Source organism: Phytophthora ramorum (assembly GCF_020800215.1).
Source record: "Phytophthora ramorum isolate Pr-102 chromosome Unknown Phyram_PR-102_s0011, whole genome shotgun sequence".
Taxonomy (NCBI): Eukaryota; Oomycota; class Peronosporomycetes; order Peronosporales; family Peronosporaceae; genus Phytophthora; species Phytophthora ramorum.
In genome coordinates, this window is record NW_027150657.1 from 1,139,431 (window position 1) to 1,165,181 (window position 25,751).

At 55.1% G+C, this 25,751-nt stretch overlaps 6 protein-coding genes across 6 annotated transcripts; 3 read left to right on the forward strand and 3 right to left on the reverse strand.

The window, feature by feature from the left end:
- Nucleotides 1-10,372: 10,372 nt before the first annotated feature.
- On the reverse strand, nt 10,373-11,896 carry KRP23_11181 (High affinity nitrate transporter 2.5; the record flags this gene model as incomplete). The annotated part of the gene is made up of 1 exon (XM_067881708.1): nt 10,373-11,896. One exon carries the CDS (start codon nt 11,894-11,896, stop codon nt 10,373-10,375), a length of 1,524 nt encoding a protein of 507 aa, XP_067740993.1.
- A 749-nt stretch (nt 11,897-12,645) lies between these two features.
- KRP23_11182 (Nitrate reductase [NADPH]) lies at nt 12,646-15,288 on the forward strand (the record flags this gene model as incomplete). The annotated part of the gene is made up of 1 exon (XM_067881710.1): nt 12,646-15,288. The coding sequence occupies one exon, from the start codon at nt 12,646-12,648 to the stop codon at nt 15,286-15,288; it is 2,643 nt and encodes an 880-aa protein (XP_067740994.1).
- A 432-nt stretch (nt 15,289-15,720) lies between these two features.
- On the forward strand, nt 15,721-18,885 carry KRP23_11183 (Nitrite reductase [NAD(P)H]; the record flags this gene model as incomplete). The annotated part of the gene is made up of 1 exon (XM_067881711.1): nt 15,721-18,885. One exon carries the CDS (start codon nt 15,721-15,723, stop codon nt 18,883-18,885), a length of 3,165 nt encoding a protein of 1,054 aa, XP_067740995.1.
- Nucleotides 18,886-19,394: 509 nt separating this feature from the next.
- Nucleotides 19,395-21,689, reverse strand: KRP23_11184 (uncharacterized protein; the record flags this gene model as incomplete). The annotated part of the gene is made up of 6 exons (XM_067881712.1): nt 19,395-19,473; nt 19,551-19,740; nt 19,842-19,912; nt 19,997-20,067; nt 20,138-21,413; nt 21,490-21,689. 6 exons carry the CDS (start codon nt 21,687-21,689, stop codon nt 19,395-19,397), a joined length of 1,887 nt encoding a protein of 628 aa, XP_067740996.1.
- Nucleotides 21,690-21,888: 199 nt separating this feature from the next.
- KRP23_11185 (ERBB-3 BINDING PROTEIN 1) lies at nt 21,889-23,070 on the forward strand (the record flags this gene model as incomplete). The annotated part of the gene is made up of 1 exon (XM_067881713.1): nt 21,889-23,070. One exon carries the CDS (start codon nt 21,889-21,891, stop codon nt 23,068-23,070), a length of 1,182 nt encoding a protein of 393 aa, XP_067740997.1.
- A 453-nt stretch (nt 23,071-23,523) lies between these two features.
- On the reverse strand, nt 23,524-25,548 carry KRP23_11186 (Pescadillo-like protein; the record flags this gene model as incomplete). The annotated part of the gene is made up of 1 exon (XM_067881714.1): nt 23,524-25,548. One exon carries the CDS (start codon nt 25,546-25,548, stop codon nt 23,524-23,526), a length of 2,025 nt encoding a protein of 674 aa, XP_067740998.1.
- Between the last annotated feature and the right edge of the window lie 203 nt (nt 25,549-25,751).

A 25,751-nucleotide genomic window follows, 5' to 3' on the forward strand; every position in this document is an offset into this window, starting at 1 on the left:
GCGGCAAGATGCTCGCATGGATGCCCTCGAGGCTAAACTAAACAACGATCCTAGCCATGCTACACGCAAACGACACAAGCCAGACACCGACACAAGCGACATCAGTAACGTCAAGAAGAAACAGCGCAGATCAGCAGTGACTCACCTTCGCGCGACCTGGTACGCGTGGTACGCTCATGAACCACGGATGTGGCGGGCACCGATCTCGAAGCAGCAGAAGTCCGACGCCAAGCAACTTGTTGCGTACATGAAGCTATTCTTGGAGGACGGCTTTGTGCTTGATCCAACTGCACCGAACTATCGCGATCAGGTACTGTCGCTCGGAGCTCGCGCGGAGGAGTCTGTTCTCGCGTTCCTTGGTGAGCACAACATCAGCTCCCGTGGATCCGGAGCCGCCCTCAAGCATCTACGCATACTTCATCGTGCTGGAACACTCAACACAAATATTGGGCGCCACGAACAGCTTCTCCAGACACCTTCCATCCAAGACCCTGCCCCTGGTTACACGCAGAACATATTGGAACAGATTAGTGGGTAAATACGCCAGCACTTTAAATTGCATAATACACGTTAGTTCATGCGCTGTCACATTCACACACGTGCACACACACACACACTGCTTCACAACGCAACACATATACTGTCACACATCGACACATACTTCCACACATAGGCTCGCACTCGCTGCCTTGCACCGGCCAATATGCTGTCGAACATTAGAAATACCTTAGGTGGGAATCGGACCCAACGACCATCCCTTTCGGGGGCTCTACACTGAGCTACTAAGGTGGGGTTAGTACAACTCAGCGCAGGGTATACTCGTTGGAGTGCCCGAGGGAGCATTAACCAACCACAGTTCTTCGTGGCAGCGACAACCCTCTTCAGTGCACCGATGCTCGGCACACCTCCCTCAATTCATCCTCCAGGATGGTCACTCGGGCACTGACACGCGTCGACGGATTTGCGCTGGGCACGTGGGCTCAGTGCCATCAATTTCAAAACACGTATTTACCTTTTTACGAATATTTTTACAGGGTCACTCAACTTTTGTATTGCATACTATTTTCTATACATGGTCGAAAAGGTCGGAGGTCGGATATATTTTGATATGGATCCTAATGCTGGTTTACAAGTTGAATCACAGGGATTGGTCAAGGTTGATAGGCCAGTCTCAATCACACGGCCGTACCATCGCTGCCAGGGAGAACTTCTTCCGAGTTGTTCACCGGATTGGAGCACCTCCCTCGCCACTGCACGTCGTGTACTGGGACCTGAAATGACGGCAAGCGTACAATCAACTCGGCGTCGGCCCAAATCGAGTCCGGCTTGTCTATTCTTCGCGAGAGTGTTAGAGATATGCACCGGGCTTTTGAAGATGCCCGACTCAAGAAAACGCTGCTCAAAAAAATAGGCAGCGTGGTGACAACATGGTGAATTTCACCATTGGTGACTATGTGCTGCGGTCCCGAGTGGACGAGAAAGGGCAGAACAAGCTGCTCATCACATGGGTTGGCCTCTACGCAGTCACGGCAACCCAGCAGTTCAATGTGTTCTGGGCAAGATACCTCGTCACTGGCGAAGAACTTGATGTCGATGCCTCGCGGCTCAAGTTCTTCGCCGACAAAGACCTCAAAGTGACCGAGGAGCTCCTGGAACACGTGGCCGCTCAAGGTATTATTCTCCGTGTGCGCGAACTGTTGCAGCACCGGTGGAACAACCAGAGCTGGGCCTATGAGATCCTTGTCGGATGGCATGGTTTGGAGGTATTTGAGGACTCATGGGAGCCTCTGGTAAGGCTGTACAAAGACGTGAGTGCGTTGGTACAAGCTTATATTGTTACAGCCAATGACTGGAAGCTCGAGTGCCATCTCAAAGCACAAGAAGTGTCGGCAAAGCGACAATAACTATTGTGAAATACCGGTTCTATCGGTATAACTGAGATTACAAGTTTGCTTCAACTGCAACATGTTGAAGTTGTAGCTATTGGATTACCGAGTGGTGAGTCATCGGTAATACAAAATACATGTATCATGTTTAATTGTGCTGAGTGGTCATATTCAGCTTGGAAGGAGACTGTAGTGGGTCGCGCCATGAAAGCCCAACTATGACCACGAGATGCAATCGAGTGCGACAGTGAATGTGGGCTACACCACGTGGTTGCAGTCATCCACTCTGCTGTGGCAGCAACGATGTTGCAGTACGAGTGCCGTAACAAGCGAGGTGTGGCTTGGCGGGCACGAGAGAAGCTATCGCCTGCGGTCGCCGACTCATGCTGGTACAGATTACGGTAGAGAGTGTCTATCATGTTGTCGTACCACTGGGACGCTGGTGGTGGTGACGTAGAGCTGCTAGTTGGTGTGCATATTGTATTTTCTCACTTTACTTCTAGTAGCACAATACAATCGGTAGACAACTGAATGAAGTGCCAGCTTCCCCCGACTGTGTTCGTGTTACTCACCCGTGACCTACTACAGTTATATTCGCACAGATCACAATACATTTCACTCAGCGCTCACCTGGGTCCGCAACACCATCACCACTTGATGTTACGGTTGTGAGAAAGAGAGAGAGGAGGGGGATACGGAGATACCCGCCATTCGCTGCTGCAACGCGGATGAGCCGTGCTCGCATTGGTGTTCAGTACAGAGTTCCGTTGGTTTTCCTCACATCGGTCTGCCGACCGAATTTAGCATTAATTTCATGGATCGCACTCAGATATCACCTGGGTTGGCCACAGCATCACCACAGCCGCGTGAGATCATTGCGATCGTACCGCGCGACCGCGAGAACCACCATCACTGCCTGCATGACAGCCATAACAAGTAGCTAGCAATCGTTATTAGGGCAGTCGCTAGTACGGATATCGGGCGTCGTTAGAAAAATACTACCTCTGGTCGAAAATGATGGAAAGAATGAGACAAAAATAATCATTGTCAGCTCTCTGGGCGTCGTAAACGCTATCTGATTGGATATTAATCTGCGTGTGAATCTCAGCTATCGATTGATACTTTGATTGCCCCTGAAAACCAAGCCGTTGAAACTTTACGGCCTCTTGTGTGTAGAGGCTCCGACGCTCTCATTATACGACTTCCCGCCCAGGCCACACCAAGCACCCCCAGCATCTGCTACCTCGTCATGTCCAACCTAACCGACGTGCAACGTCGATGCAACGTCGATGAGCTTATGAAGCGAAACATCTGTGGCGACCTCCCCCACTGAACGAAAGCTGCTGTCGCCCGCGACTTCGAGCGCTCGCGGTCTGCTGTGTCCAAGATCTGGGCGTGCTATCGCCTCAGTATTGAGGCGGGAGTTACGGAGGGCGAGTGGCGAAGCTGCATCCGCGATAAATCCGGCAGGAAGAAAAATCGCGAGCTCGAGCCGTGGAGCAGCTGCAAGCTGTTCCGGTTGAAGACCGCTAGGTTGAGCGGCGCGCTGCCTCGTTGGCGGGCGTGTCGCGACATCTCATCCGTGTACTGGTGACTGAGGATGAACTGGCAAGGGTTACGGCCCGCATTCGTCCTACTCTAACGGAGGAGAACCGGCTTCCTCGTGTCGAGCATGTTCTCAGTTTTATTGACGATTCGACCCTATTTTTCGAACCCATGGACAATATCGTCCATGTGGACGAAAAATGGTTCTACGAGGACAAGGACAATCGCAGCTACCTCTTGTTTCCAGAAGAGGAACCTCCCCATCAGACTCGAAAGAGCAAGCGCTTCATCCCCAAGGCGATGTTCTTGGAAGCGACAGCGAGGCCACGGTAAGACCTTCAATATTTAATATTATTTCGAATATGATATCCCTAAAATTTAATATTTGCAGATACGACTCTCATCGCAAGTGCCAATGGGACGGAAAGCTTGGACTGTGGCCGCTGACAGAAGAGTACGTGGCCCAGCGCCGCAGCCGTAACCGACTTAAAGGCGCGGTTTGTACACGGAACATTGACGTAGTAAATATATATGTTTACAAGGACTACCTGCTCAGGTGTGTCATCCCTGCCATCACGGAGCAGTGACCTCGTGGGCAGCGCCGCCACACCATCATGATTCAGCAAGACAATGCCAAGCCGCACGTGTCTCCCCTCGACCCAGACATTGTGGCGGCGGGGATGGAAGGCGACTGGTGTATTCGGCTGCTATTTCAGCCCCCCCCCCCACCTCGCCCGCCTCAATGTCTTGGACTTGTGGTTATTCGACGTTGTTCAGAGCATCCAGAACCGTGTGCCGATCACGAAATCGACAACCTCATCACTGCTGTTCAAAATGCATACACCAACATGAATACGGACACGCTGGACAACACATTTCTGACGTTACAGGGCTGCATATTATGGATTCTACAGGAAAGAGGTGGGAATCGCTATGCGCTGCCGCACATTGGGAAGCACTACGAAGAAAAGGCATACTACCTAGAGTGTTGGGGTGCGACCAGCACCTGTATGATAGCGCTAAGACATGTCTAGTCGAAGCTGGTCGCCCAAGTCTGATCTTCTTTGATCCTGCTGAGTAGATGATACCTGTTAAAAATAATCGTATCAGTTTTGCAATGCCAATGCTCACCAACTGGACCTATAGCCTGTCATATGTCATTGTTTCCATCATTTTCGACCAGAGGTAGTAAGTGACATCAATGTACCTCACTGACAAACGAAAACGAAGACACCCCGCTACGCACACCAACCGATCCGTACAAATCAAGGTTAATACCATATCGTCTACCATATCGAAACCGTTCCGACTTCCCTACGCTTTCCGACACTCAGGATCTAGACAAAGACCGGGTGGGAATCGGAAATAAGTGGGATCGGAAATAAAAGAGAAACTAGTGTAAGGGGGGTCAGTCAGCTTTCGAAAGAGAACTCACAGCAGCAAGGAAATGGGCTGTAGAAGCCTCTGGGCCGAGAAAACCGACTTTTTCATATATACATGCTTTTTGGCCCCATAGCAATGTGCACGAGGTCCGGCAAGTTCATTAGTGAGGGCTGCATCCCAGCAGGGGGGGGGGGGGGGGGGGGGGGGGGGGGGGGGGGGGGGGGGGGGGGGGGGGGGGGGGGGGGGGGGGGGGGGGGGGGGGGGGGCACAATTAGGAGTGATTGGTTTCAAAAGAATGGCATAACTCTCGCAATAGTGACAGAAGATCCCTAAGCCACTCATTTATAAAACCTCACCGATGTTTTACTTGGCCAATGACGGAGCAACACGAAGATACGCACAGCTCACTTCGGCGCCGCACCCCAGTATGCTCTCAGTCTCGCTTTTTTCGACCAAGCTCCGCAGCCCCCCCCCCCCCCCCCCCCCCCCCCCCCCCCACACACACACACACACACACCTCACTGCATTTAAGGATGCGGTCAAGCTTAGCCAACACTGCTGGTGCAGCGCTCGGATGGTAACGAGCGGGGGGGGTCCAATTCCCTACTGTTGGCATTTCCTATCTGTTTTGCTCAACCTGCTGCTACGAACTTCTCACAGTTTTACCTGCGTGTGCTGCCTGCTTCTGTGTTGTTGTCTGTGTGTGCTGCCTCCTGCATATGCTGTTACCTGCGTGTGCCGCCTGCTTCTGCCGCTTGCTGCTTCTGGCGCCTGCGTGTGCAGCCTGCTTCTGCCGTCTGCGTGTGCTGCCTGCCTCGGTTTCTACAGGTGTGAGCTTTTATATAAAGTCAATCAAAGCGAAATGATTTTCCTATTCACTTTACAGCTACTTGTTTCCTGAAGAGAGAAGGTTTGTGACTTCCTTTCTGAGCATTGCAGGACTAAAGCGCATCGATCTGGACACCGTGCAGATTTTGTCGATGTCAAGAAGAAGGAGCACGTCACCTTGCAGGAAGGCTTCGATAACACGTTTCATGAAGTAGAGAAGAAACACTCCGCAGTCGTCCGTGTTTGTCTGCTTCGGGCTTGTGTGAACGCCTCTCATGATGAATGCGGTTGCGTCCTTATCTGCGTACTTCGATTTCAGTTCTTCATCGAAGTACGCACCCACAACTTTCTTGACTGTTTCAATCTTCGAAATACTGAGCGGGTCCACGTGGACAATACATCGTCGTAAACCAACGACTGCGTGCACTGGGTTCTGTACAACAGCAAATGTCCAGTGGAATCCCATGTTAAATCGGAACAATCACGTGATCGTAACTATCGTAGGGAAATGTACTCGTAGCTCCACAGCACTCCTTGTACGCCGCCTTCATGCTTCGCCCGGAACTTTTGAACGCAGCAAATATATATCCAAAGAAATTCGCGTCCATTATATAGGCTCTCCCATACACTGGTATACGTTCCCTGATGTAGTACGTGATAACAACATCATTTAGCCAATTACCACATTCTAATGTCTCAAGATCGGTTCGCTGAACAACCAAACGAATGTTGGTTTTTCCAGGAGCAAAGCTGGGAGTTCGAGTCTCGCAGACAATATTGGATGGGTCCACATAGGCGTTATCATATTCTCCACCAGAATCACATTCCATCGCCTCTTCAGTGCTGTCGACCAATGATATAATCTTGGGCGGTTTCATCGATTTATCGATCGCGGATGGCATTTCCAATGGAGAATGGTGAGTTCCGATTGGCGATAAAGGCACCTCCAATTGAGAACCTGGGGTTGTCTCACAGCTTTTAGGCGACCCTTTCAGCGGAGCTGGAGGGACTTCAGCGGGAGAATCCGATACCGCAGGAGGGGAGACCTTGAACTTCTTCTTCTTGCTGGGCTGCATGTGGAAATCGTAGGTGGCAATAAATTCACTAAGCTTGTGGCGCTTGATAAATCTATGTAACCATGACAGTTGTGCTCCTCTCGTACGGGTAACGAACCCGGGAACTTTTACGGCACAGTCGTCGACGATAGCATCTCGCGTCATCTGGGCGTCGATATCGCTAGAGAGCTTGATCATGTTCACGAGGTCCTCTTCATAACCGTGTGTAGATGATGGGGGACCGGGCCGAGTCGTGGTGGCATTGTTGACTCCTGCTTGGCGTTTCTCTTCAGCTGCGCGCCATCCCAGCAGCGTTGTCGAGAAACCCTCAGGTGTCTGGACGCTTCAGTGGTAGTCCACCTCTCCAGCTTCCATAGTGATACAGCCTCCAACTTCTGTTGATCAGTGACCGTGGTGACCGTGTCCATCTCTCGTCGCTTTCCAAAGTGAGAATGTTCGTACTATACGGGTTACTCGACAACCACATATATCACCACGTATACGGGTTACTCGACACATGTACGGGTTGCTCAGCAGCCTATCGCATATCTGTTTTTCTGGTATTCTTGCTTACACTTATCACACGTGACCTGTCACTGAGAGTATGTCTTATGTGTCCACAGGAGCTGGATCTTGAATTCGCTCAGTCGCGAAGAGAAATCTGTAAGCGATGATGCGCTCGCCAAGATCACCAGATCGAAGCAGCTTCCGCATCTCGCGAAGCACGCTTCCGGCTCCCTTGGCGTTGATGCCATTACCCCGCATGTACTCGAGCACGTTGCGCTCAGCGAGACGACCAATTTCAAGCGCGTGATCCATGAAGTCCACCGTCTTGGCGTCAAGGATGAAGCCCTGATCGAGGAAGAGCTTCATAAAGGCGACAACGTGGCGGGATTCCGACTTCTTTTGGCGATCGGTGGAGTCCCAGACGCGAGGCAAGCGCGTGTACCACTCGACCCACATTGACGACAGGTTCGTAGCTTGTTTCTTTCTGCGTTTAGGCTTGGGTTCTTGATTTGACGCCTCATGTGATTGTTCTACTTCAGTCGTTTCTGGTAGCCCCTTAGACGGAAGCAGCGCAGCCTCGACAATTGTCATGCGCGCAGCCATGGCCTTGTTCGAGGCAATAAGCTCATCAATTACATCTAAAAGGGGATCGATTCTTGGGTTTGTGTACTTGCTTGTATCTTGCTCTGATTCTTGGACGGGTTGAGAGGCATCGTCATTCAGGGCGATAGACCACGCGAGCATGTCGGCGGTCTGGATGCCAACAGCCACCATGCACTCATTCACACGCATCACGATAGGGGCAGTTGGAGAAAGCTTTTTCAACCTCGGTTAGTACCGGATCAGGTATGCAGTGAGAACACTGAGAACCTTGTTGCTTACGTTGAGTCGTTGATCCTTTAGACCCGAGCAGGAACTGAATAGGAGCGTTTGGAAACGTCCAAGTTGTTCCTGAGTCGTGTGGTCCAGCTTCACGATGTCGATGATCGCTGGATTGTCGTCAGCCCTCCAGCCGCTCAAGACTCGAGCTACCTTCCTGTCCTCCCGCGCTGTGTTCGTGATGTACGCGAAGGCTTTGTTGGTCTTCGTCATATCCCATGCGCCGCGGTCAAAGATCCACTGGACAACAAGACGGTCGTCTCCGTTCGCGTGCTGGGCTCCACCGCGCCGGAATGAGTGCGAGGTCAAGTCGGCGGCTGCTCCAGCCGGCTAAACAACACGCTTCAGCATCCTGTTCACGTACGCCTGCACACTGTCTTCTCCCCGCTTGGGTGTCTTCTTCTGCGTTGAAACGGTTGTGGTCTGTGTCTCTGTGCTCGTAGGCGGAGTGAAGACGGCGGTAGCTGGGGAACAGCTTGCATCTAAAGATACCGGCAGCGATGCCGCCGCGGGCACCACAGACACTTGAAGGGAGGCAAGTTCGACAGACAGTAAGTCATGCAGCGGGGCACCCAAGTCGAGCGGCATCGCGTCTTCCGACACTAGTTCTGGGAGCTGGTCGAGCAGCGCTGCACACGGAGAGTCCTGCGTCGCCAGCGCTATAGCCAACGCATGCAGAGGACACGTCAGGAAGTCGTCCTTGTCCGGGTCCAAGGTGAGTCCCTGCTCTTCTGACGTCTTGACGCGGAGTAGCCGAAGGTAGAAGGTGCCATCCGCTGACACCTACACGTGCTGCTTTCTGATGTAGCCCAGATCCGAAGATCGTCCAAAGCAATGCCACATCAAGCATGCAAGTGCAGCATCTTGGTAGTCAGCATTGACTCGTGCTGTGCTGTACACATAGCGGATCAAAGACTGTAAAACCTCCTTTGTACAAAGAGGAGCTTTGTTAATTAAGCCGCCCTTCTCTCGTTTTAAGCAATGCTTATCTAGAGTATTTCCTTGCTTCAATAAGATCGACTCAGTAGGCACACGCAGGTGTGGATACTTGTCGAAGAGCCATAGTTTTGCATTTCTATGATATGATGTCGCAGTGTAGCGAGCAAGCTTGCCTTTCTTACCTTCATTTGTAGCGAGATAGAAGCCGAACCGGTCCATTGTTACCGCTAAACGTTTATCGGAGGTGTCAAGGAGAAAGCTAGCATGGAGAAACTCTACGCTAACATCCTCTTCCTCCAGCATCCGCTCGAAAGCTGCGATCGCGGTGGTACGCGCTTTCTGAGTGTTCGTAGGGACGAACGCCGTGAGACTCATGGCTCCTTTCCTTCTTTTTCGCTACTGTTAGAGATGCTTGTTAAAAGGACTATATATGCGTCGACTAATCCGTACAAGTGTCGAATAGCTCGTACAAGTGTCCCATAATCCGTACAAGTGTCGAATAAACCGTATAAGTGTCGAGTTTTCCGTATATTGACTGTCCTGTCAACATGTTCCTACTCTAGGACTGCACCTAATCGTATGAATGGCTAGAATATTTGCAAAATATATTTTACCTTGGTATTCGCATGTAGATATTCATATTTTGGCTGTACTTCCGACAAATATTTGTCGGAAAGTGTCGGAATGGAAACCCTAACCCTGTTATTTGGACAAAATAGTGGCATAACGTTATGTAATTGGTCAAAATAAGGATGAGTAACAATCCTGTCTTGTTATCTGTCGGAAAGACGCGTATATTCATCCATATCGGCAGCAGCGTAAACACCATCCTCACCGCTAGTGAGGGGTACCATCTAAACCAAGACAACATAAAAATAGATAAGCCAAATAAAAAAATGCGCGTGATGACTGCCTTATCGTTTCTACATGTCGAGCTGATAGACCTTGCGCGTAAAGAGGCTCGAGCTTGTTTCGTGCAAAGTGCCGAAGATTTCCGGTGTATGATTCGATTTCAGAATTTGACTTGACGTTTGTACAGCTATTATTTTTTTTCCATTTCAGGAACTGGTATATTTGCACGAAGAAATCCATACGAATCGCTAGTCTTGAACGACGAACTTCCTTATGCACAACTGTTATACAGTAAACACTTCCCAGAATTAATCCCTGGAAAATAGTAATTTTATGTTTTTGCTCGATGACAGTCAACTATAAAAATAATATTGGTAGGCATACGATCTTGGTTTTACATTTTTTTTAGGCTTCATGTAAAATAGTGAACTGCTGCAGCGCGACACGATAGAAAATAAAAATGTTTACCTTTGAGATAGGCAATGGCAAGGTCGCTCCTTATGCCGCTGCCTTCCCATTGTGAACGCTATCGTCATCGACCTCGGTGGGTGCCAAGCCACCATGGACAGAGTCGTCCTTCTCCCAGAGAGCTGCGTTGCCTGGCACTTTGATGCCGAAAGTGACCAACGCACCCGCGGCCACAAAAATGCTCAAGTACTTGAAGGATGTGGTGCGGTTGCCGATGCCCTTGAACATCAAACTCCAGCAGAGGGCGCCGACGTTGCCGCCAGCCCCGACGAAACCGGACGTCGCCCCTGTGAATGCCGGGAGGACGTACGGCACGATGCCGTATGTGCTGCCTGTGCAGGCCTGCACGAAGATGCCAAAAAACACGAGGAGCGGGATACTGGACGACAGGCTTTTCGTCGTGCTGTAGAGGTACAGAAAGACAGCCTGGCCAGCGAAGGAGACAAACTGCACAGCGATTCGGCCTTTCATACCGCAGCGACGATTTCCCACGTCCGAGAGGTATCCACCGAGGGCGCGTGCAAAAATGCACATTAACCCGAACAGGGACGAGATGAGTGTGGCGCGACTTTGGGTCAACCGGCGACATTCGTTCGCGTCGGTGGTTGGGTCACAGTTTGAGTACGTGAAGTCTTCGTAGTAATGCTCAGTGAGCACGTTGTGCACTTGCAGCTCAATGCCGAAGGAGCAGGCGTACTGAAATGCCAGAATCCACGTGACCGGCAACTTGGCCACGTGCAGGAGTCCCTGCTTCATGTCAACGGCCGGCTTCGTAGCTGCAGTGTCGATGGCCGAGTTCTTCCGAAGGTCCTTGTATTGTCCCTGCGGGCAGTCGTCCGAGTTGAAAAAGAGCGCGACGCCAATGATGGCCATGAAGACTGCCGGGAAGAGGAGCGCAACACGCCAGCCCATGTCGTCCGACAGAGCTCCGCCCGTGGTCACGAGGTTGAACAGCTGAGGCGTGATCAGCGTCGTGGCTCCAGCACCGAGGTTCCCCCAGCCGGCGGCCAGGGCGTTCGCACTCCCCACGACTTCTTTGGAAAACATGGTCGACGTCCAGTACGTCGTGGCGATGAAGGAGCACCCAACGAGACCGATGAAAAACCGAGCGAACATCAGGCCCGTGTAGCTCGTCACGAGGGCCGCAGAAGCCACGGGGATAGCTCCGACGACCAAAAGCACCGCCTGCACCGTTCGTGAGCCGTAGCGGTCGCACATGGGTCCGCCCACGGCTCGCCCGAGAATGGTGCTCGCCACGGACACGATGTTGGAGTTGGAGACCTGGTCGGCCGAGAGTCCGAGCTCCTTCTTGATGGTGGGCATGAGCGGAGGGATGGAGAACCACCCGAAGAAGGCAAAGAAGAAGGACAACCAGGCGTAGTGGAAGGCTCGCATGTGGGGTCGGGCCACGCTCAGGAGCTTGATCTCGATGGCCTTGTCATCTTGCAATGGGTCGGTGCGGATGGGGAACACGGTTCGACGTTGGCGCACGTCGGCTTGGTCTGCTTGAAGCGGAGGCGACACCAACCCAGCGTACTGACTTGGCGACTGCATGGTTGCTGAAGCGGTTGTGGGGCTCGAGGCAGGTTGGGAAGTGAGTGCGGATTGGCGGGGCGAATGAGTCACCCAAAAGCATGGCGGTACAGCCCACGTAGCACTGCTTTAATTGCAGCAGATGGGTCCAAGGGCCGACACTCACCGCGTCACGCTAGTTACACTAGGGCCGTTGTACTTGTGGCTGGTTACCTCGTGAGTCAGCCTCAAATCCCATTGGCTCCCGACTTTGAAGTTAGTTGGAAGCCAACAGACGTCTGTTGCGGCTCACGTCGCACTCCACATCTACGCAGCAAATACCAACACACCTCGTGCAGTCTCAAGCTGCTCTAGCTGATGAAGGGGATGAAGGAGCTGCCTGCTTTCTGGAGGCAAACCACATCCAGGCGTCTCGTGCGTCCAGAAACCGCCCTGCCGCCCAGATGGTGTCGACAGGCGCTCAGGACATTGCACCACCGTGACCGCCCGCGCGTGAGCGTCGCGGCCTGACTGATTGGTCGTTCGTGGCCATGACGCGCTTGCGATCTGCGCTGGCGCACTGGACTGGGACGCAGAGATCAAGCACAATCATGAGGGGGTCAAGCACCATGTTGGCGCTCTCGTCCCGGGAGTTAGCCGCGTTTTGCAGCCCGGTGCTTCATCCCTCGTGTCCGCCGTCATCCGTTCGATCCAAACGCTCGTGTTCACGCTGAGGATGCCGCCCATCTCGAGCGGCGGCATGAGTCATCGCGAATTCCGGCAAGTCCGACATGCCGACGTGGTCCAATAGAAACGCGCACGGAAAAGCAGAGCGAGCAGCGGCTGTCGCGGACACGAAGCTCGTTTTGGGGCAGGCCAGGACACTGGGAGCTAAGTGGTTGGTGGATTATTTTGCTCACAATGCAATTGGGCCTGCAACGGAAACCATGGCGCAAATCGACCCTCGCGACGTCGGCACTCCGGACGAGTGGGTGCCACGGCACCCGGAGCTAATCCGACTGACGGGGAGACACCCGTTCAACAGCGAGCCCCCGCTCAAGTACATGAGCAGCTTCATCACACCCACGGCGCTGCACTACGTGCGTAACCACGGCCCTGTGCCGAAACTCGATTGGAGCTCCCACACGTTCGCCATCGACGGACTCGTGAGCGAGCCACGCACCTTCGGCATGGACGAACTCGTGACCACCTTTGAGAAGGAGACGGTGGCGTTTCCGGTGCTGCTCGTGTGCGCCGGCAACCGTCGCAAAGAACAGAACATGATCAAGAAGACCATCGGCTTCAGTTGGGGTGCTGCTGGTTGCTCCACGGCAGAGTGGACAGGAGTCCCGCTTCACGTGCTGCTGACGGCGTGCGGCGTCGACCGCGAGAAGGCCAAGTGGGTCTGGTTCGAAGGCATCGAGGACTTGCCGCACGACAAGTACGGAACTTGCATCCGCGCCAGTACGGCGCTGGACCCGTCGTGCGACGTACTGGTGGCGTGGAAAGCCAACGGCGAGCTGCTCGCCCCCGATCACGGATTCCCCGTGCGTCTCATTATCCCAGGCCACATCGGCGGCCGCATGGTCAAGTGGCTCGCGCGAATCCACGTAAGCGACCGGGAGTCCTCAAACCACCACCATATCATGGACAACCGAGTGCTGCCTTCTCATCTCACCGCCGAGACTGCCACTGCCGAGAACTGGTGGTCAAAGTCGCCCTACGCCATCATGGAGCTCAACGTCAACGCGGCGATGATCGAGCCTGGCCACGACGAGCTGCTATCGCTCAGCGAGGACGACGCTGCCAACGATATCAACACGTACACGATCAAGGGCTACGCTTATTCAGGTGGTGGGCGGCGGGTCATTCGAGTTGAGATGACTCTGGACGATGGTGCGACCTGGCAGCTTGCCCACCTTATCTACGACGAGAAGCCAAACGCCTACGGGAAAATGTGGTGCTGGGTGCACTACGAGCTGGTCGTGCCAGTAAGCAGCCTACTCAGAGCCCGAGAAGTTTGTGTTCGAGCCTGGGATAGCTCGATGAACCTCATGCCAGAATTCCCGACGTGGAACGTCATGGGCATGATGAACAACCCATGGTACCGAGTGAAGATCCACCACGAAGAGGACGACACCAAGCTGCGGTTCGAGCATCCTACACAGGCAGGCAACCAGAAGGGTGGCTGGATGACCAAGGACCGAATCGTCACGGGCGATGAAGACGAACCCGTTCGAAGGAAGAAGCTGCACGTGGAGTCTGCAGGAGACACGAGCAGCGCAGCGACTGCAAAATCTGGCCCAAGCCCCGAAGAATTGAACGGACTGTCGCTGATCTCGGCTGACGAGGTCGCCAAACACAACAGCAAGGAGAGCTGCTGGTTCGTTTGCCGAGGGCTCGTGTACGATGCGACGCCCTTCCTCGGGGAGCATCCTGGAGGCGCCACGAGTATTTTGCTCTGCGGTGGCACGGACTGCACGGACGAGTTTGAAAGCATTCACTCTACCAAGGCTTGGCAAATGCTGAAGAAGTACTGCATCGGTCGCTGTCCCAGCTCGGGCGATGACGGTGCTGGCGCCAGCGATACTGCGTCGTCTTCGGCAGACCCCGAGGAAGAAACGGATGTCGCTCTCAAGGGTGCTACCAAGGTGCCTATCGTGTTGATCTCGAGGGAGGTGGTCAGCCACGACGCTCGCATTTTCAAGTTTGCGCTGCCCGCCAAAGAGCTGCGACTCGGCCTTCCCGTGGGCAACCACGTGTTCCTGTACGCCAAGATCAACGGCAAGACTGTCGTGCGTGCATACACTCCCATCTCGTCCGAGAGCGACGAAGACCGGGGATTCGTGTCCTTCCTCATCAAGATTTACTTTGCAGGCGACAACCCCGTGCACCCGGAAGGAGGGCTGTTTTCGCAGTACCTCGACGGGTTGCACCTCGGCCAGCAAATTCAGATCAAGGGGCCGCTGGGCCACTTTACGTACAACGGGGGAGGCAGCTTCTCTCTGGAGACGACGGCTTTCCACGCGGGCAAGTTCGGCTTCATCGCTGGTGGCACCGGCATCACGCCAGTCTACCAGATCATGCGTGCCATTCTCGAAAACCCGAGCGACAAGACCAAGGTCGCGTTAATCTATTGCGTGCGTTTGGAGCGGGACCTTCTCCTCCGCAAGGAGCTCGAGGCGCTGCAAAAGCTGCGACCAGGCCAATGTCGGATCTTCTACACGTTGTCGGACCTGGACGAGAAAGCCCCCGGCGCGCGTGCGTGGGCCTACGGCAAGAGTCGACTCAACTTTGCCATGGTGCAGAACATCATCGGGTCCGACGCCGACCACATTGGCATGTGCGGCCCCGAGGGCATGCTCGAGTACGCCTGCAAGCCGGCACTGCTCAAGCTGAACTACGACCTCAAGACGCAGACCACCGTGTTCTAGATGGCAGACCAGTCGTATCACTTAAAAGTATCAAAGAAAACCGTTGCGTTCAAAATGAAACGAGAAATCTTCTCCCAACTGGCAAAACCCAAGCAACCAGGGAAACAGCCCAACAAGCGTGCACAACCACCAGAATCCAGTGGTGCAAGCACCAGGAGCTCATGCCGCATTTCGGATGACTCAGTTCAAAATGGCTCGTGCATGTGCATGCCGCAATTTTAGATGACTCAATTCCAAATGGCTCGTACATGTGCAAGCGACATCGCCCATCTCCCTTCTGTTTCGTTTACGATTTCTGAAGTTGCAGGCACCAATTGGCTCGATGAAGCGCGTCACGGCAAGCTGCGTGAGTGCGTCACCCGCTTTGGATAACGTCCGCTGCTGCTCACTTCCAAATTCGCCAGACTTCGCCACTTTCTTCACTTCCTCAGCATGGCCGACGCAAAGGAGACCGAGGTGGTCGTGGTCGTTGGCAATGGCATGGTGGGCCACCGCTTCCTGGAGCGACTCCGCCAGTACGACACGAACAAACGCTACACGCTCGTCTCCATTGGCGAGGAGCCCATTCAGCACTACAACCGCATGCTGCTCACCGAGTTCTTCGAGCACCTGAGCATCGACAAGCTCAAGCTCGCCACGCCCGACTGGTACGCCGAGAACGAGATCGAGCTCATGACCCACGCCCAGGCTCTTGCACTCGACACCGCCAACAAGACGCTGCTGTGCCAGCGCCTCGGCGACATACCGAAGGACACAGCACAGTTTGAGGTGCCCTACGATCGGGTGGTCATCGCGACGGGCGCCAGCGCGCTCATGCCGCGTCTTCCTGGCACGGACCTGCGCGGGGTCTTCGTGTACCGCTCGATCGCTGACCTGAACAGCATCATCGCACACGCCGAGACGCAGGCGAAGTCGGAGGCTGCTGGCGGTGCCAAGAAGTACGCTCTGGTAGTCGGAGGTGGGCTGCTGGGCCTGGAGGCTGCCAAGGCTGTTCACGACCTGAAGGTGTCCGTGCGAATCATCAACCGCGGCGACCGGCTGATGTCGCGCCAACTCGATGCGGATGGCGCCAAGGTGCTTCACAACGAGATCGTCAACAAGTTCGGCATCAGTGTGCTTTACGGGAAGTCCACACAAGAGATCCTGGGCAGCGAGGAGAACGGCGTCGAGGCAGTGCAGTTCACGAACGGCGACAGGTTCGACGACGTGTGCATGGTCGTCTTTGCCACGGGGATCAAGCCTCGCGACGAGTTGGCGCACTCCAGCGGCTTGGAGCTGGCACAGCGTGGCGGGATTCTCATCAACGACTACTTGGAGTGCAGCGAGCCAGGCGTGTATGCCCTTGGCGAGTGCATTTCGCACCGCAACGTCACCTACGGCTTGGTTGCACCAGGTTACGAGATGGCCGACACGTTGGCCAAGAACTTTACCTGCGGGTCTCCAGAAAACCGTGTTGCGTTCCCTGGTGGAGACATCTCCACGAAGCTCAAACTCATGGGCATGGAGGTTGGTTCGTTCGGCGACTACTTCCCGGAATTCATCAAGGAGCCATTCGAGGCGCTGACGTACAACAACCCGCTCGAGAAGGTGTACAAGAAGCTCTTCTTCTCCGCCGACGGCAAGAAGTTGCTGGGAGGCATCCTCGTCGGTGATACGAGCGACTTCGTTCGCCTCTCGCTCATGTACAAGCAGAAAGACTCCAAGCCGCTGGTCGATCCGCCGAGCGAAATCCTCCTTGGCAAGCGAGGTGGTGGCGGTGGTAACGCAGTGCTCGACCTGCCAGACGAGGCCCAAGTGTGCTCGTGCAACAACGTGACCAAGGGGGATATCTGCAAAGCCATCAAGGAGAAGAAGCTGACCAAGCTTGGCGACGTGAAGAAAGGCTGCAACGTTGGCACAGGCTGCGGAGGCTGCATCCCAATGGTGAAGGACATCTTGGAGGCTGAACTCGCTGCAGCAGGCGCCGAAGTGGATAAGTCTCTCTGCGAGCACTTCGCCTACTCACGCCAGGAGCTTTATCAGATCATCCAGGTCGAGCAGTACTCGACATTTGGCGAGGTGTTGGCGAAGCATGGCCGCAAGCAGCATGACCCTCGCAGCTACGGATGCGAGATCTGTAAGCCCACCATTGCCTCCATCTTCGCGAGTCTCCAAAACGGTCACATCCTGAAAGGCGACCGCGCTGCGCTGCAAGACTCGAACGACCGCTTCCTGGCAAACCTGCAGAAGTCGGGGCAATTCTCGGTTGTGCCTCGCGTAGCTGGTGGAGAGATCACGCCCGACAAGCTCATCGTCCTGGGCCAAGTCGCGAAGAAGTTCGACCTGTACACAAAAATCACCGGCGGGCAGCGAGTGGATCTGTTCGGCGCTCAAAAGCAAGACCTGCCGGAGATCTGGCGGATGCTCGTCGATGCCGGCTTTGAATCGGGCCACGCGTACGGAAAGTCTCTGCGCACGGTGAAGAGCTGCGTGGGCACGACGTGGTGCCGCTACGGCCAGCAGGACGCGGTGGGGTTCGCCATCTTCCTTGAAAACCGCTACCGTGGCATCCGCTCGCCCCACAAGCTCAAAGGAGGCGTCTCGGGCTGCACCCGCGAATGTGCTGAAGCTCGCAGCAAGGACTTCGGTTGTATCGCCACTGACCAGGGATACAACGTTTACGTCGGCGGCAACGGCGGCACAAACCCGCGTCACGCTACGCTCCTCGCCTCCGACGTTCCCCAGGACTTGGTTGTAAAATACCTGGACCGCTACATCATGTACTACATCATGACGGCCGACCGCCTGCAACGAACGTCAAAGTGGCTGGATGCACTTGAAGGCGGCATCGAGCAGCTTCGCCGCGTGGTCATGCAGGATTCGCTGGCCATTTGTGCGACGCTGGAGAAGCAGATGAGTTTCCTGGTGGGCACGTACGAGTGCGAGTGGAAGAAGGTCATCGAGTCCCCCGAATTGATGTCCCAGTTCGCGCAGTTCAAAAACACGAGCGAAACCCAGAAGGAGGTGCACATGCGCACGGTGCGCGACCAGCGTATGCCAACGTTCGTGTCGCTCTCTAAAACCTCCAGCAGCAGAAGCAGTGGAGCCGGAACGGAGTCCTCTTCCCCAACGTCAACGACGTCCGTGCTATCCGATCTGGACGATCCCGAGTGGGTATCGTTCGGCAGCAAGGATCTCTTCGACGTAAATGGCGGCGGTGCTGTGCTGTACGGCGAGTCGCAGCTGGCCATCTTCAACATCATGGAGAGCTGCAACGGCATCGAGAAGGTCTCATGGTATGCCACGCAGAACATGTGCCCATTCGACCACTCGTTCGTGTTGGCACAGGGCATCGTAGGCGACTTGGACGGCCGGCCGAAGGTGGCCTGTCCGATGCACAAGCGCAACTACGACCTGACTGACGGCTGCTGCCTCAGCGGCGACGACCTACGCCTTCAGACCTTCGAGGCGAAAGAAGAAAATGACACTATCTACGTGCTCCTGCCTCCTGCCGACGTCGTAGATGCGCGTCTGGCCACTTCCAGGTTCGTTGCTAAGGACGGCGACACCCCAGCAACAGCTCCAGAGGTTACCGTGCCGGCGAAGCTCGACTGGTAAAGTGCCACATTGAGTTGATAAGTTGAATCGAACTATATGTCACAATCGCAAACCTGGTGTTGGTCTTGGCAGCGAAAGCCTCTGCGCATCAGCACAGCCACGAAATCAAAGTGCGTCAGTCCGCAAACGAATACCAACCGGGATTTACTAACACGCCTGGAGATGCTAGGCGCTTCTCCTTCGATGGAGTGCTTTGAAGACTCATGCCACGTAGTATTTTGGTGGTTACAGCGTTGACCGCAACCTCTTGCTGGTGAGCGAATACTGCAGGCGGACGATGCACGTATTGCTCGCCAACAGGGCGCGCGAATTCATTCCTATATGCAAATGAACCTTAGCGCGACACAACACCCCAAAAAATGCTCCACACAGGATACTTCCTTGTACATGTACCACTGGTAGCGATCTCGCCACTGGTGGAGCATCTTCGGTTTGCGTGGCTGCTACAAATATGTAGACCTCGGCAACAGCGTCGGTTACCCTGAAGGACCAATAATGTACCGCGTATCCTATGCGGCGGATTTGGCCTTGGCCTCAGCTTGCCACTGCTTTCGGAGCGTCTTTGCTAACTTTGCTACCTTTTCATTGCTGCCAGAGATGCATATGTAGATTATTGTTAGCAGTGGTCACATTGCGAGCACAATAGAACCAATTAAAAGGCTTACCCCGACTTGCGCAGCTTGGACACCGAGATGCCGACCTTGGAGTCTATGATATCCTGTGTATCCAGCGTCATACTGCGCAGCTGTTCAAGCGCAGCAACCTGCTTGTTTTGAAGCTTGTGATCGCCGTCACCGTGCTGCTCCAAAATGCGATTCAGAGTTTTGAGGGTCTTAATCCGATCAGAGCCTGAATCTACCGAGGCATCCAAATAACAGTTAGTCTCCATCTCAGGACAATAGCGCAGCATCGAATTCAGCGAGTCAGGTTCTCCCTACTTTTCGTCAGAAACTTACCGTTGTCTGCGTTAATCTGCTTGATCCACTTTTGCCGAAGCTGCTGCGCCTTCGTAGACACCTTGTCATTGCTGCAAGCCAGAAAACAGCATACGAATTAGAACCCTACATTTGTCCAGAATATTGTTGCCAGACACTTGTCGCCGGTAATTTACCCATGCTGCCGCAACTTGGATACTGCGCGTGCAATTCCAGTTTTTTTCAAGTGGTCTATTGTCAGAGGCATCTGGAAGCACGAAAACAATCCGTTTAGTTGTCAATGCAAGTATGAGGAGGATATTATAATGTGAACGCACCTCGCCCAGCTGAATCAAGCAGACCAACATCTCGTCATGAGACGTCTCCGAGTTCTCCAGCTTCGCCTTCAAACCCAATATTTCTTCTTTTGTGATGGGCTTGGGCGCCGGGATCAATTCCTCGACATCCCACTTCTTGACCAAGGCAGACACGAGTTCAGATATATTCGCAGACCGGTGCGCTCTCAGTTTCACGAGTCTGGGCTGCAGGGTCGAAGCCGCCAGCACGTCCTTATCGATCGTCTCCAAGATGCTCAACGAATCTAGTGCGTCCACAATTTTCGGCTCCAGATCCAGTGCCAACGACAAGTTCTTCGATGCTGTTTCGAGCTGCTGCTTCGTTTTCTCTAGTTCGTCTGCATGAACAGCGTCTTCCTCGACGGCGGTATCCTCTTCCTTCTTCACCGCAACCTCCGGTGTAGCAGGCGCTGCGGTCTCGTTCTCTTCAACCTTGACGTTGGGCTCGTCAGTAGGCGCAGGAGCAGGCTCCTCGGGCGCTGTGGAAGCCGAATCGCCTGCGTCCTCCTCCTCCATGGACGCAATGACGCGGGCAACCCCTTCCTTAATCGATGCCTTGTGGTGGCGCAGGTCCATTTGCAGCCGGTCCTCGAGCAGCTTGCGCACCGTCTTCGTCGTCATCTCCTCGAACGGACAGTTAACTAGGATCCAGCGGATCTCCTTCTCTAGGATAATACTCAGCGCCTCAGTCGTCATATCCGCCGGGGGCGGCTTCTTCTCCGTGCTCTCCTTCTTCACCACAGGTTCGCTCTTCACGTCCGACTGGTCCGACGTTTTGGCCACCTTGACGGGCGACGCAGTGGCCTCTGCAACATCGTCGGTTGTCTTCCTCTTCTTTTCGTCGTCCTTGCTCTTGCTCTTCCTGCTCTTCTTTTCCTTCTTGGTCTTCTTCTCCTTCTTCTTTTTCTCCTTCTCCTTCTTCTTTTTCTTCTCCACGTCCGACGCGTCCTCCTCCTCTGCGTCCTCTGCATCGTCCACATCCACCATGGCATCCTCGTCGTCCACCTCCATCTCCTGAGGCACGAGTTCGGGTGGCGGCGGTTCCAGCGTCGGGTCCAAGTCGGACGGCACCATGTGCTGCGGCAGACGGATGTCCTCAGGCTGCGACAGGTACTCCTCGGCCTCCTGCACGGCCTCCTGCAAGTCATCCAGCACACTCTTCTTCTTGGTCAGGTGCTTGGGGTGGCCTTTGAGGAACTGGTCCTTCTGCGGGCAGTCCCAGGGGCGCAGCACGCCCTTCTTGAGCCCCACGAGCGAGCTGTCGAGAATGATAGCGTCAAGAATTAGAAAAGATGTCAAAATTAAGAAACTCCTATTTTTGACACCACACGTACAAGTCATGCGAGCCGAAGTAGTAGACGACGATGAAGTCGTCCGGGAAGTCGCGCGCCTTCTTGAGGATCTTCCGGTGGCCGCTGCCCAGCAGGTGCAGCGTTGGCCGCAGCTTGGTCACGTCGCAGATGTACACGGGCCACCACGGGTAGCCCTCGAGGATGTACCAGCCCACCGAGTTGGGCACAACCTCGACGTCCATTGTCGACAGTCTTTGGCTTTTGGCGCGTTTTGGGGCGAAAATTGATCGGTTGTTCGTTTAGGGTGCGGGGTAGGGGCGGATCCTCTATCCGACAACCTTATAAACCAATGAGAAACCGGTGGCTGTGGCTTCGCCTCCCCCTTTGATATCTTTCCGGGCCAGTCAGTACCGAGAGAGATCCCCAAGCAAGCTAGGAGCGATGCCTTCGGACGACGAGCGCAGTGTGAGCGACGTGAGCGACGTGGAAGAGGAGGTGCAGACGCCGCCGGAGGAGGTGGAGGACTGCAGCAACTCGGATGTGGTGACCAAGTACCGTCTGGCCGCCGAGATCGCGCAGTCGGCGCTCGAGGGCGTCTTGAAGCAGCTTGAGGCCGGCAAGGACGTGGTGGAGCTCTGCAAGTTCGGCGACCTGATCGTGGAGCAGCGCTGCGCCACCATCTTCAAGAGCAAGAAGATCGACAAGGGTGTGGCTTTCCCCACGTCCATCTCGGCCAACGAGATCGTGTGCCACTTCTCGCCGCTGCCCAACGAGTCCATGACTCTGCAGGCCGGCGACTGGGTCAAGATCGACTTGGGCTGCCACATTGATGGCTACATTGCCGTTGTGGCCCACACGGCCATTGTGCCTGCTGAAGGCTCGGCTGCCGACGCCGAGTTCCCGGAGCTGCAGGGTCAGGACGCCGACGTGCTCAAGTGCGCGCACGACGCCGTGGAGCTCTGCGCGCGCCTCATCAAGCCAGGCAACACGAACCTGCAGGTGACCGAGGCGCTCACCAAGCTCGAGACGTCGTACGGCGTCAAGAGCCTGCAGGGCACGCTCATGCACCAGCTCAAGCGCTTCGTGATCGACGGCAACAAGATCATCGCCCAGAAGATGGACGCGGAGAACCGCACCCCCAAGGTGACGTTCGAGCCCAACGAGGTGTACACCATCGACGTGTGCTACACCACGGGCAGCGAGAAGCCCGTGACGAGCGAGCGCCGCACCACGGTCTTCAAGCGCCAGGTGGACAAGCAGTACCGCCTCAAGATGAAGGCCTCCCGCTACGTCTTCAAGGAGATCAACACCAAGTTCCCCACGCTGCCTTTCACCATCCGCGCGTTCGAGGACGAGAGCCAGGCGCGCATGGGCGTCGTCGAGTGCGTCAAGCACGACCTGCTGCAGGCCTACCCGATCCTGGAGGCCCGCCCGGGCGACAAGGTGGCCCACTTCAAGGTGACGGTGCTGCTGCTGCCCAGTGGTACCACCAAGATCACGGGTTTGACCTTCCCGGGGGACCGCGTGCACTCGGAGAAGACCGTAGACGAGGAGACGGCCAAGATCCTCGCTTCCTCTCTGAAGAAGAAGAACAAGAAGAAGAAGAAAAAAACGACTGCTTAAGTCGTGACTTCTGTCTGCCGCCGTCCTCTCCTCCAGCGCGATCCATCAGGCCTGGCTGTCTCGTGCAGTCTGAGCCGCTGACTGTCGACTGGAGGGCGAGCGACGACGACAAGGTGACGCTTCCTCCCTTTTCAGCTTTCGACAGGTTGAATCGACGGCGAAGCAAGCGAATCGGGGAAAATAACGGCAGTTTGGGTTCTTCTTCTTTTCCTTGCGGCTGCTGGCGCCAGCAGCTTTGCCTAGAGCGAAGGAGGAAGCCAATAGCTCGTTTCTTCGGAAAGTAGTAAGATATTTCCTTTTCCCCTTGGAAGTTTTTTTGGAAGTGCTTTGGTTTTTTATTTGTTTTCCTTCAAATGGTGTCCATAGCAATCAAAGGTTGGCAATTTACGAGCAGGAGTGATGACAACGAGACCACGGGCTGAGTGAACGAATGAATACATTGGCAATTAAAGTCTAATTGGCGCTCTTGCCCTTGGCCTTCCGCTTGCGCTTCTTGGTGACCTCCTTGCTGGGAGCAGCCGCCGCCTGCTTGGGCTTCTCCTTCTCGGCTTCCAGCTTGACACGCTTGTCCTCAAGCTTCTGAATCTTGTCGGCCTTCTTGCCCAGGCCGTACTGCATACGGTCATACAGACGCTTGGACTTCTTCGACATCATGGTCTTGGCCAGCTCCTTGAGCTCTGCGGCCTCCTCCTCCTTCTTGGCCTTCTTTGACTTCTTCTCGGTGACGGCCGGCTCCGCCTTGCGCTTAAGCGGCGACGACGGCTCTTCCTTCTCCTCCTCTTCATCATCATCTTCTTCCTCGTCATCGCTGCTCTCCTCCTTCTCGGCCTTGCTATCCAACTCAGCCTTAAGGTCGGCGGCATAGGCCTCCTCCTGCTCCTCGGCGTCCTCGTCTTCCGAGTCGGAAACGCCCTCGTCGCCCACAGCGCCAACCTCGCGCAGCACCTGCGAAGCCGACTTGAGCTTCTCCAGCTCCTTGCGGTACTCGGGAGTGTAGCCCTCCTGGTCGTCGTTCACGAAAGGCGAAAGGTGGGGCGGCAGCTCCGCACCAGGCACGTACCGCGTCAGCGGCAGCAGCACGCCATTGTTCACGGAGTCGAACACCCACTGCGGCTGCACGTACTCGCGGTTGAAGTAACGGTGGCCCTGGTGCGGGCGATCCATGATGTGGTGCGTGATACGCAAGCTCTTCTCGTCGAAGGGCGAGCCGGCACCGTCCCAGCCCAGAGTGGCGCCGTGCGAGCGCAGCACCAGCTCCAGACAGGCCGAAGGCACCTCACGGGACAGGAAGAAGGTCAGACCACTGAACAGGCTCTTCTCGCTGCGCTCCTTGCGCTGCTCGCTGTAGATCTGGGCAGCCAGTTCGTTGGACGCGAAGGCAGCCTCCAGTGGCTCGCTCATCTCGCCATAAGCCAGCTCTTCCTCGTCCTCGTCGAACTCGTCAACCGGGTTGGCCTCCTTCGTGGCAATAGCGCCGCTCAGCGTCTTGATGCGCTTCTCCGACTCCTTCTGCTGCTGTGAGATGTCCTTAGAAACCTCCTCGGCTTCGTCGTCGTCCTCATTATCGTCAGCTTTCTCCATCTCCTCGTCCTCCTTCACGCGTTCCAGCTCCAGCGCCGCGAGCTGGGCTCCGGCAGCGTCCAGCTGCAAGTTGATCTTGGGCGGGTACGCCACACCGATCTGCATGTAAAGCTGCGCGTTGACGAACTTGAGCAGCACGTCGTAGAACTCGAGGAACGTGAGCATAACGCGCACGTCCACGCGCTTGTCCACCGTGGGCGTGAACTGGTGCGGCACGAGCCACGTGATGGTCTGGCCCTGCACATTGGCCTGGTAGTAGATGCCCTTGATGCTCACAAAGACCTTGGTGAGCGCGCGCGTGGCCACCACATAGTTCTGCCACTCGCGCACGAGGCGCAGACACATGCTCGTCACCTCGGCGTGGATGCCGTTGCCCGTGGGCATGAGAGCGAACAGGTGCACAAGACACAAGGCGTCGTCCAGGTCGCCCAACGCGTCCACGAAGCGCGGGTAGCGCTCCTTGACAATGTGGTCGAGCTCGTAGGTGGGGCGGTTCTCGTGTTTACGCTTGGCGTCCTCGTAGTCCTTCTTGCCCATGGCCTTCTTGACCTTCTTCATGAAGGTCTTGAAGGCGCGGAACTTCTCGAGCACAGGCTCGTGCGCCAGGAACATGACGTCCTTGAGGTAGTAGTACGTCTTGTCCTTGCCCGAGGGCTTCTTCTTGGGCTCGCGCGGGTAGATACCCTTGAGGATGCAAAGGCGGCGGAAGTCCTTGAGCGACACCTGCAGCCGCTTGAGCGCCTGGCTGCGCGTGATGTAGTTGGCCGCCGAGCCGCGCATGCCCTTGCGCTGCTCCTTGCCGAACTTGGCCAGGCGGCGCTTGCTGCCCATGGCATCCGTCTGCTTGGCCTTGATGGACTTGAGCTTCTTCTTGCCCTTCACGCGCTTGGTCGGCATGGTTCAACGAGCTGGTAGGGCGACGGGTAGAGCGGAAAAACGGGTAGAGCACCAAGCTAGAAGTGATGCACTCGAGCGGTTGCGCACTGACCTGCTCCAGTCGTTTTGGCGGACAGCTCCAGTCAATGAAACGGTGTTGTAATTGGTTGAAAAGAGCGAATAAAGTGGTTCTGATTGGGTGAAATGTTGGAAATGGTACACTG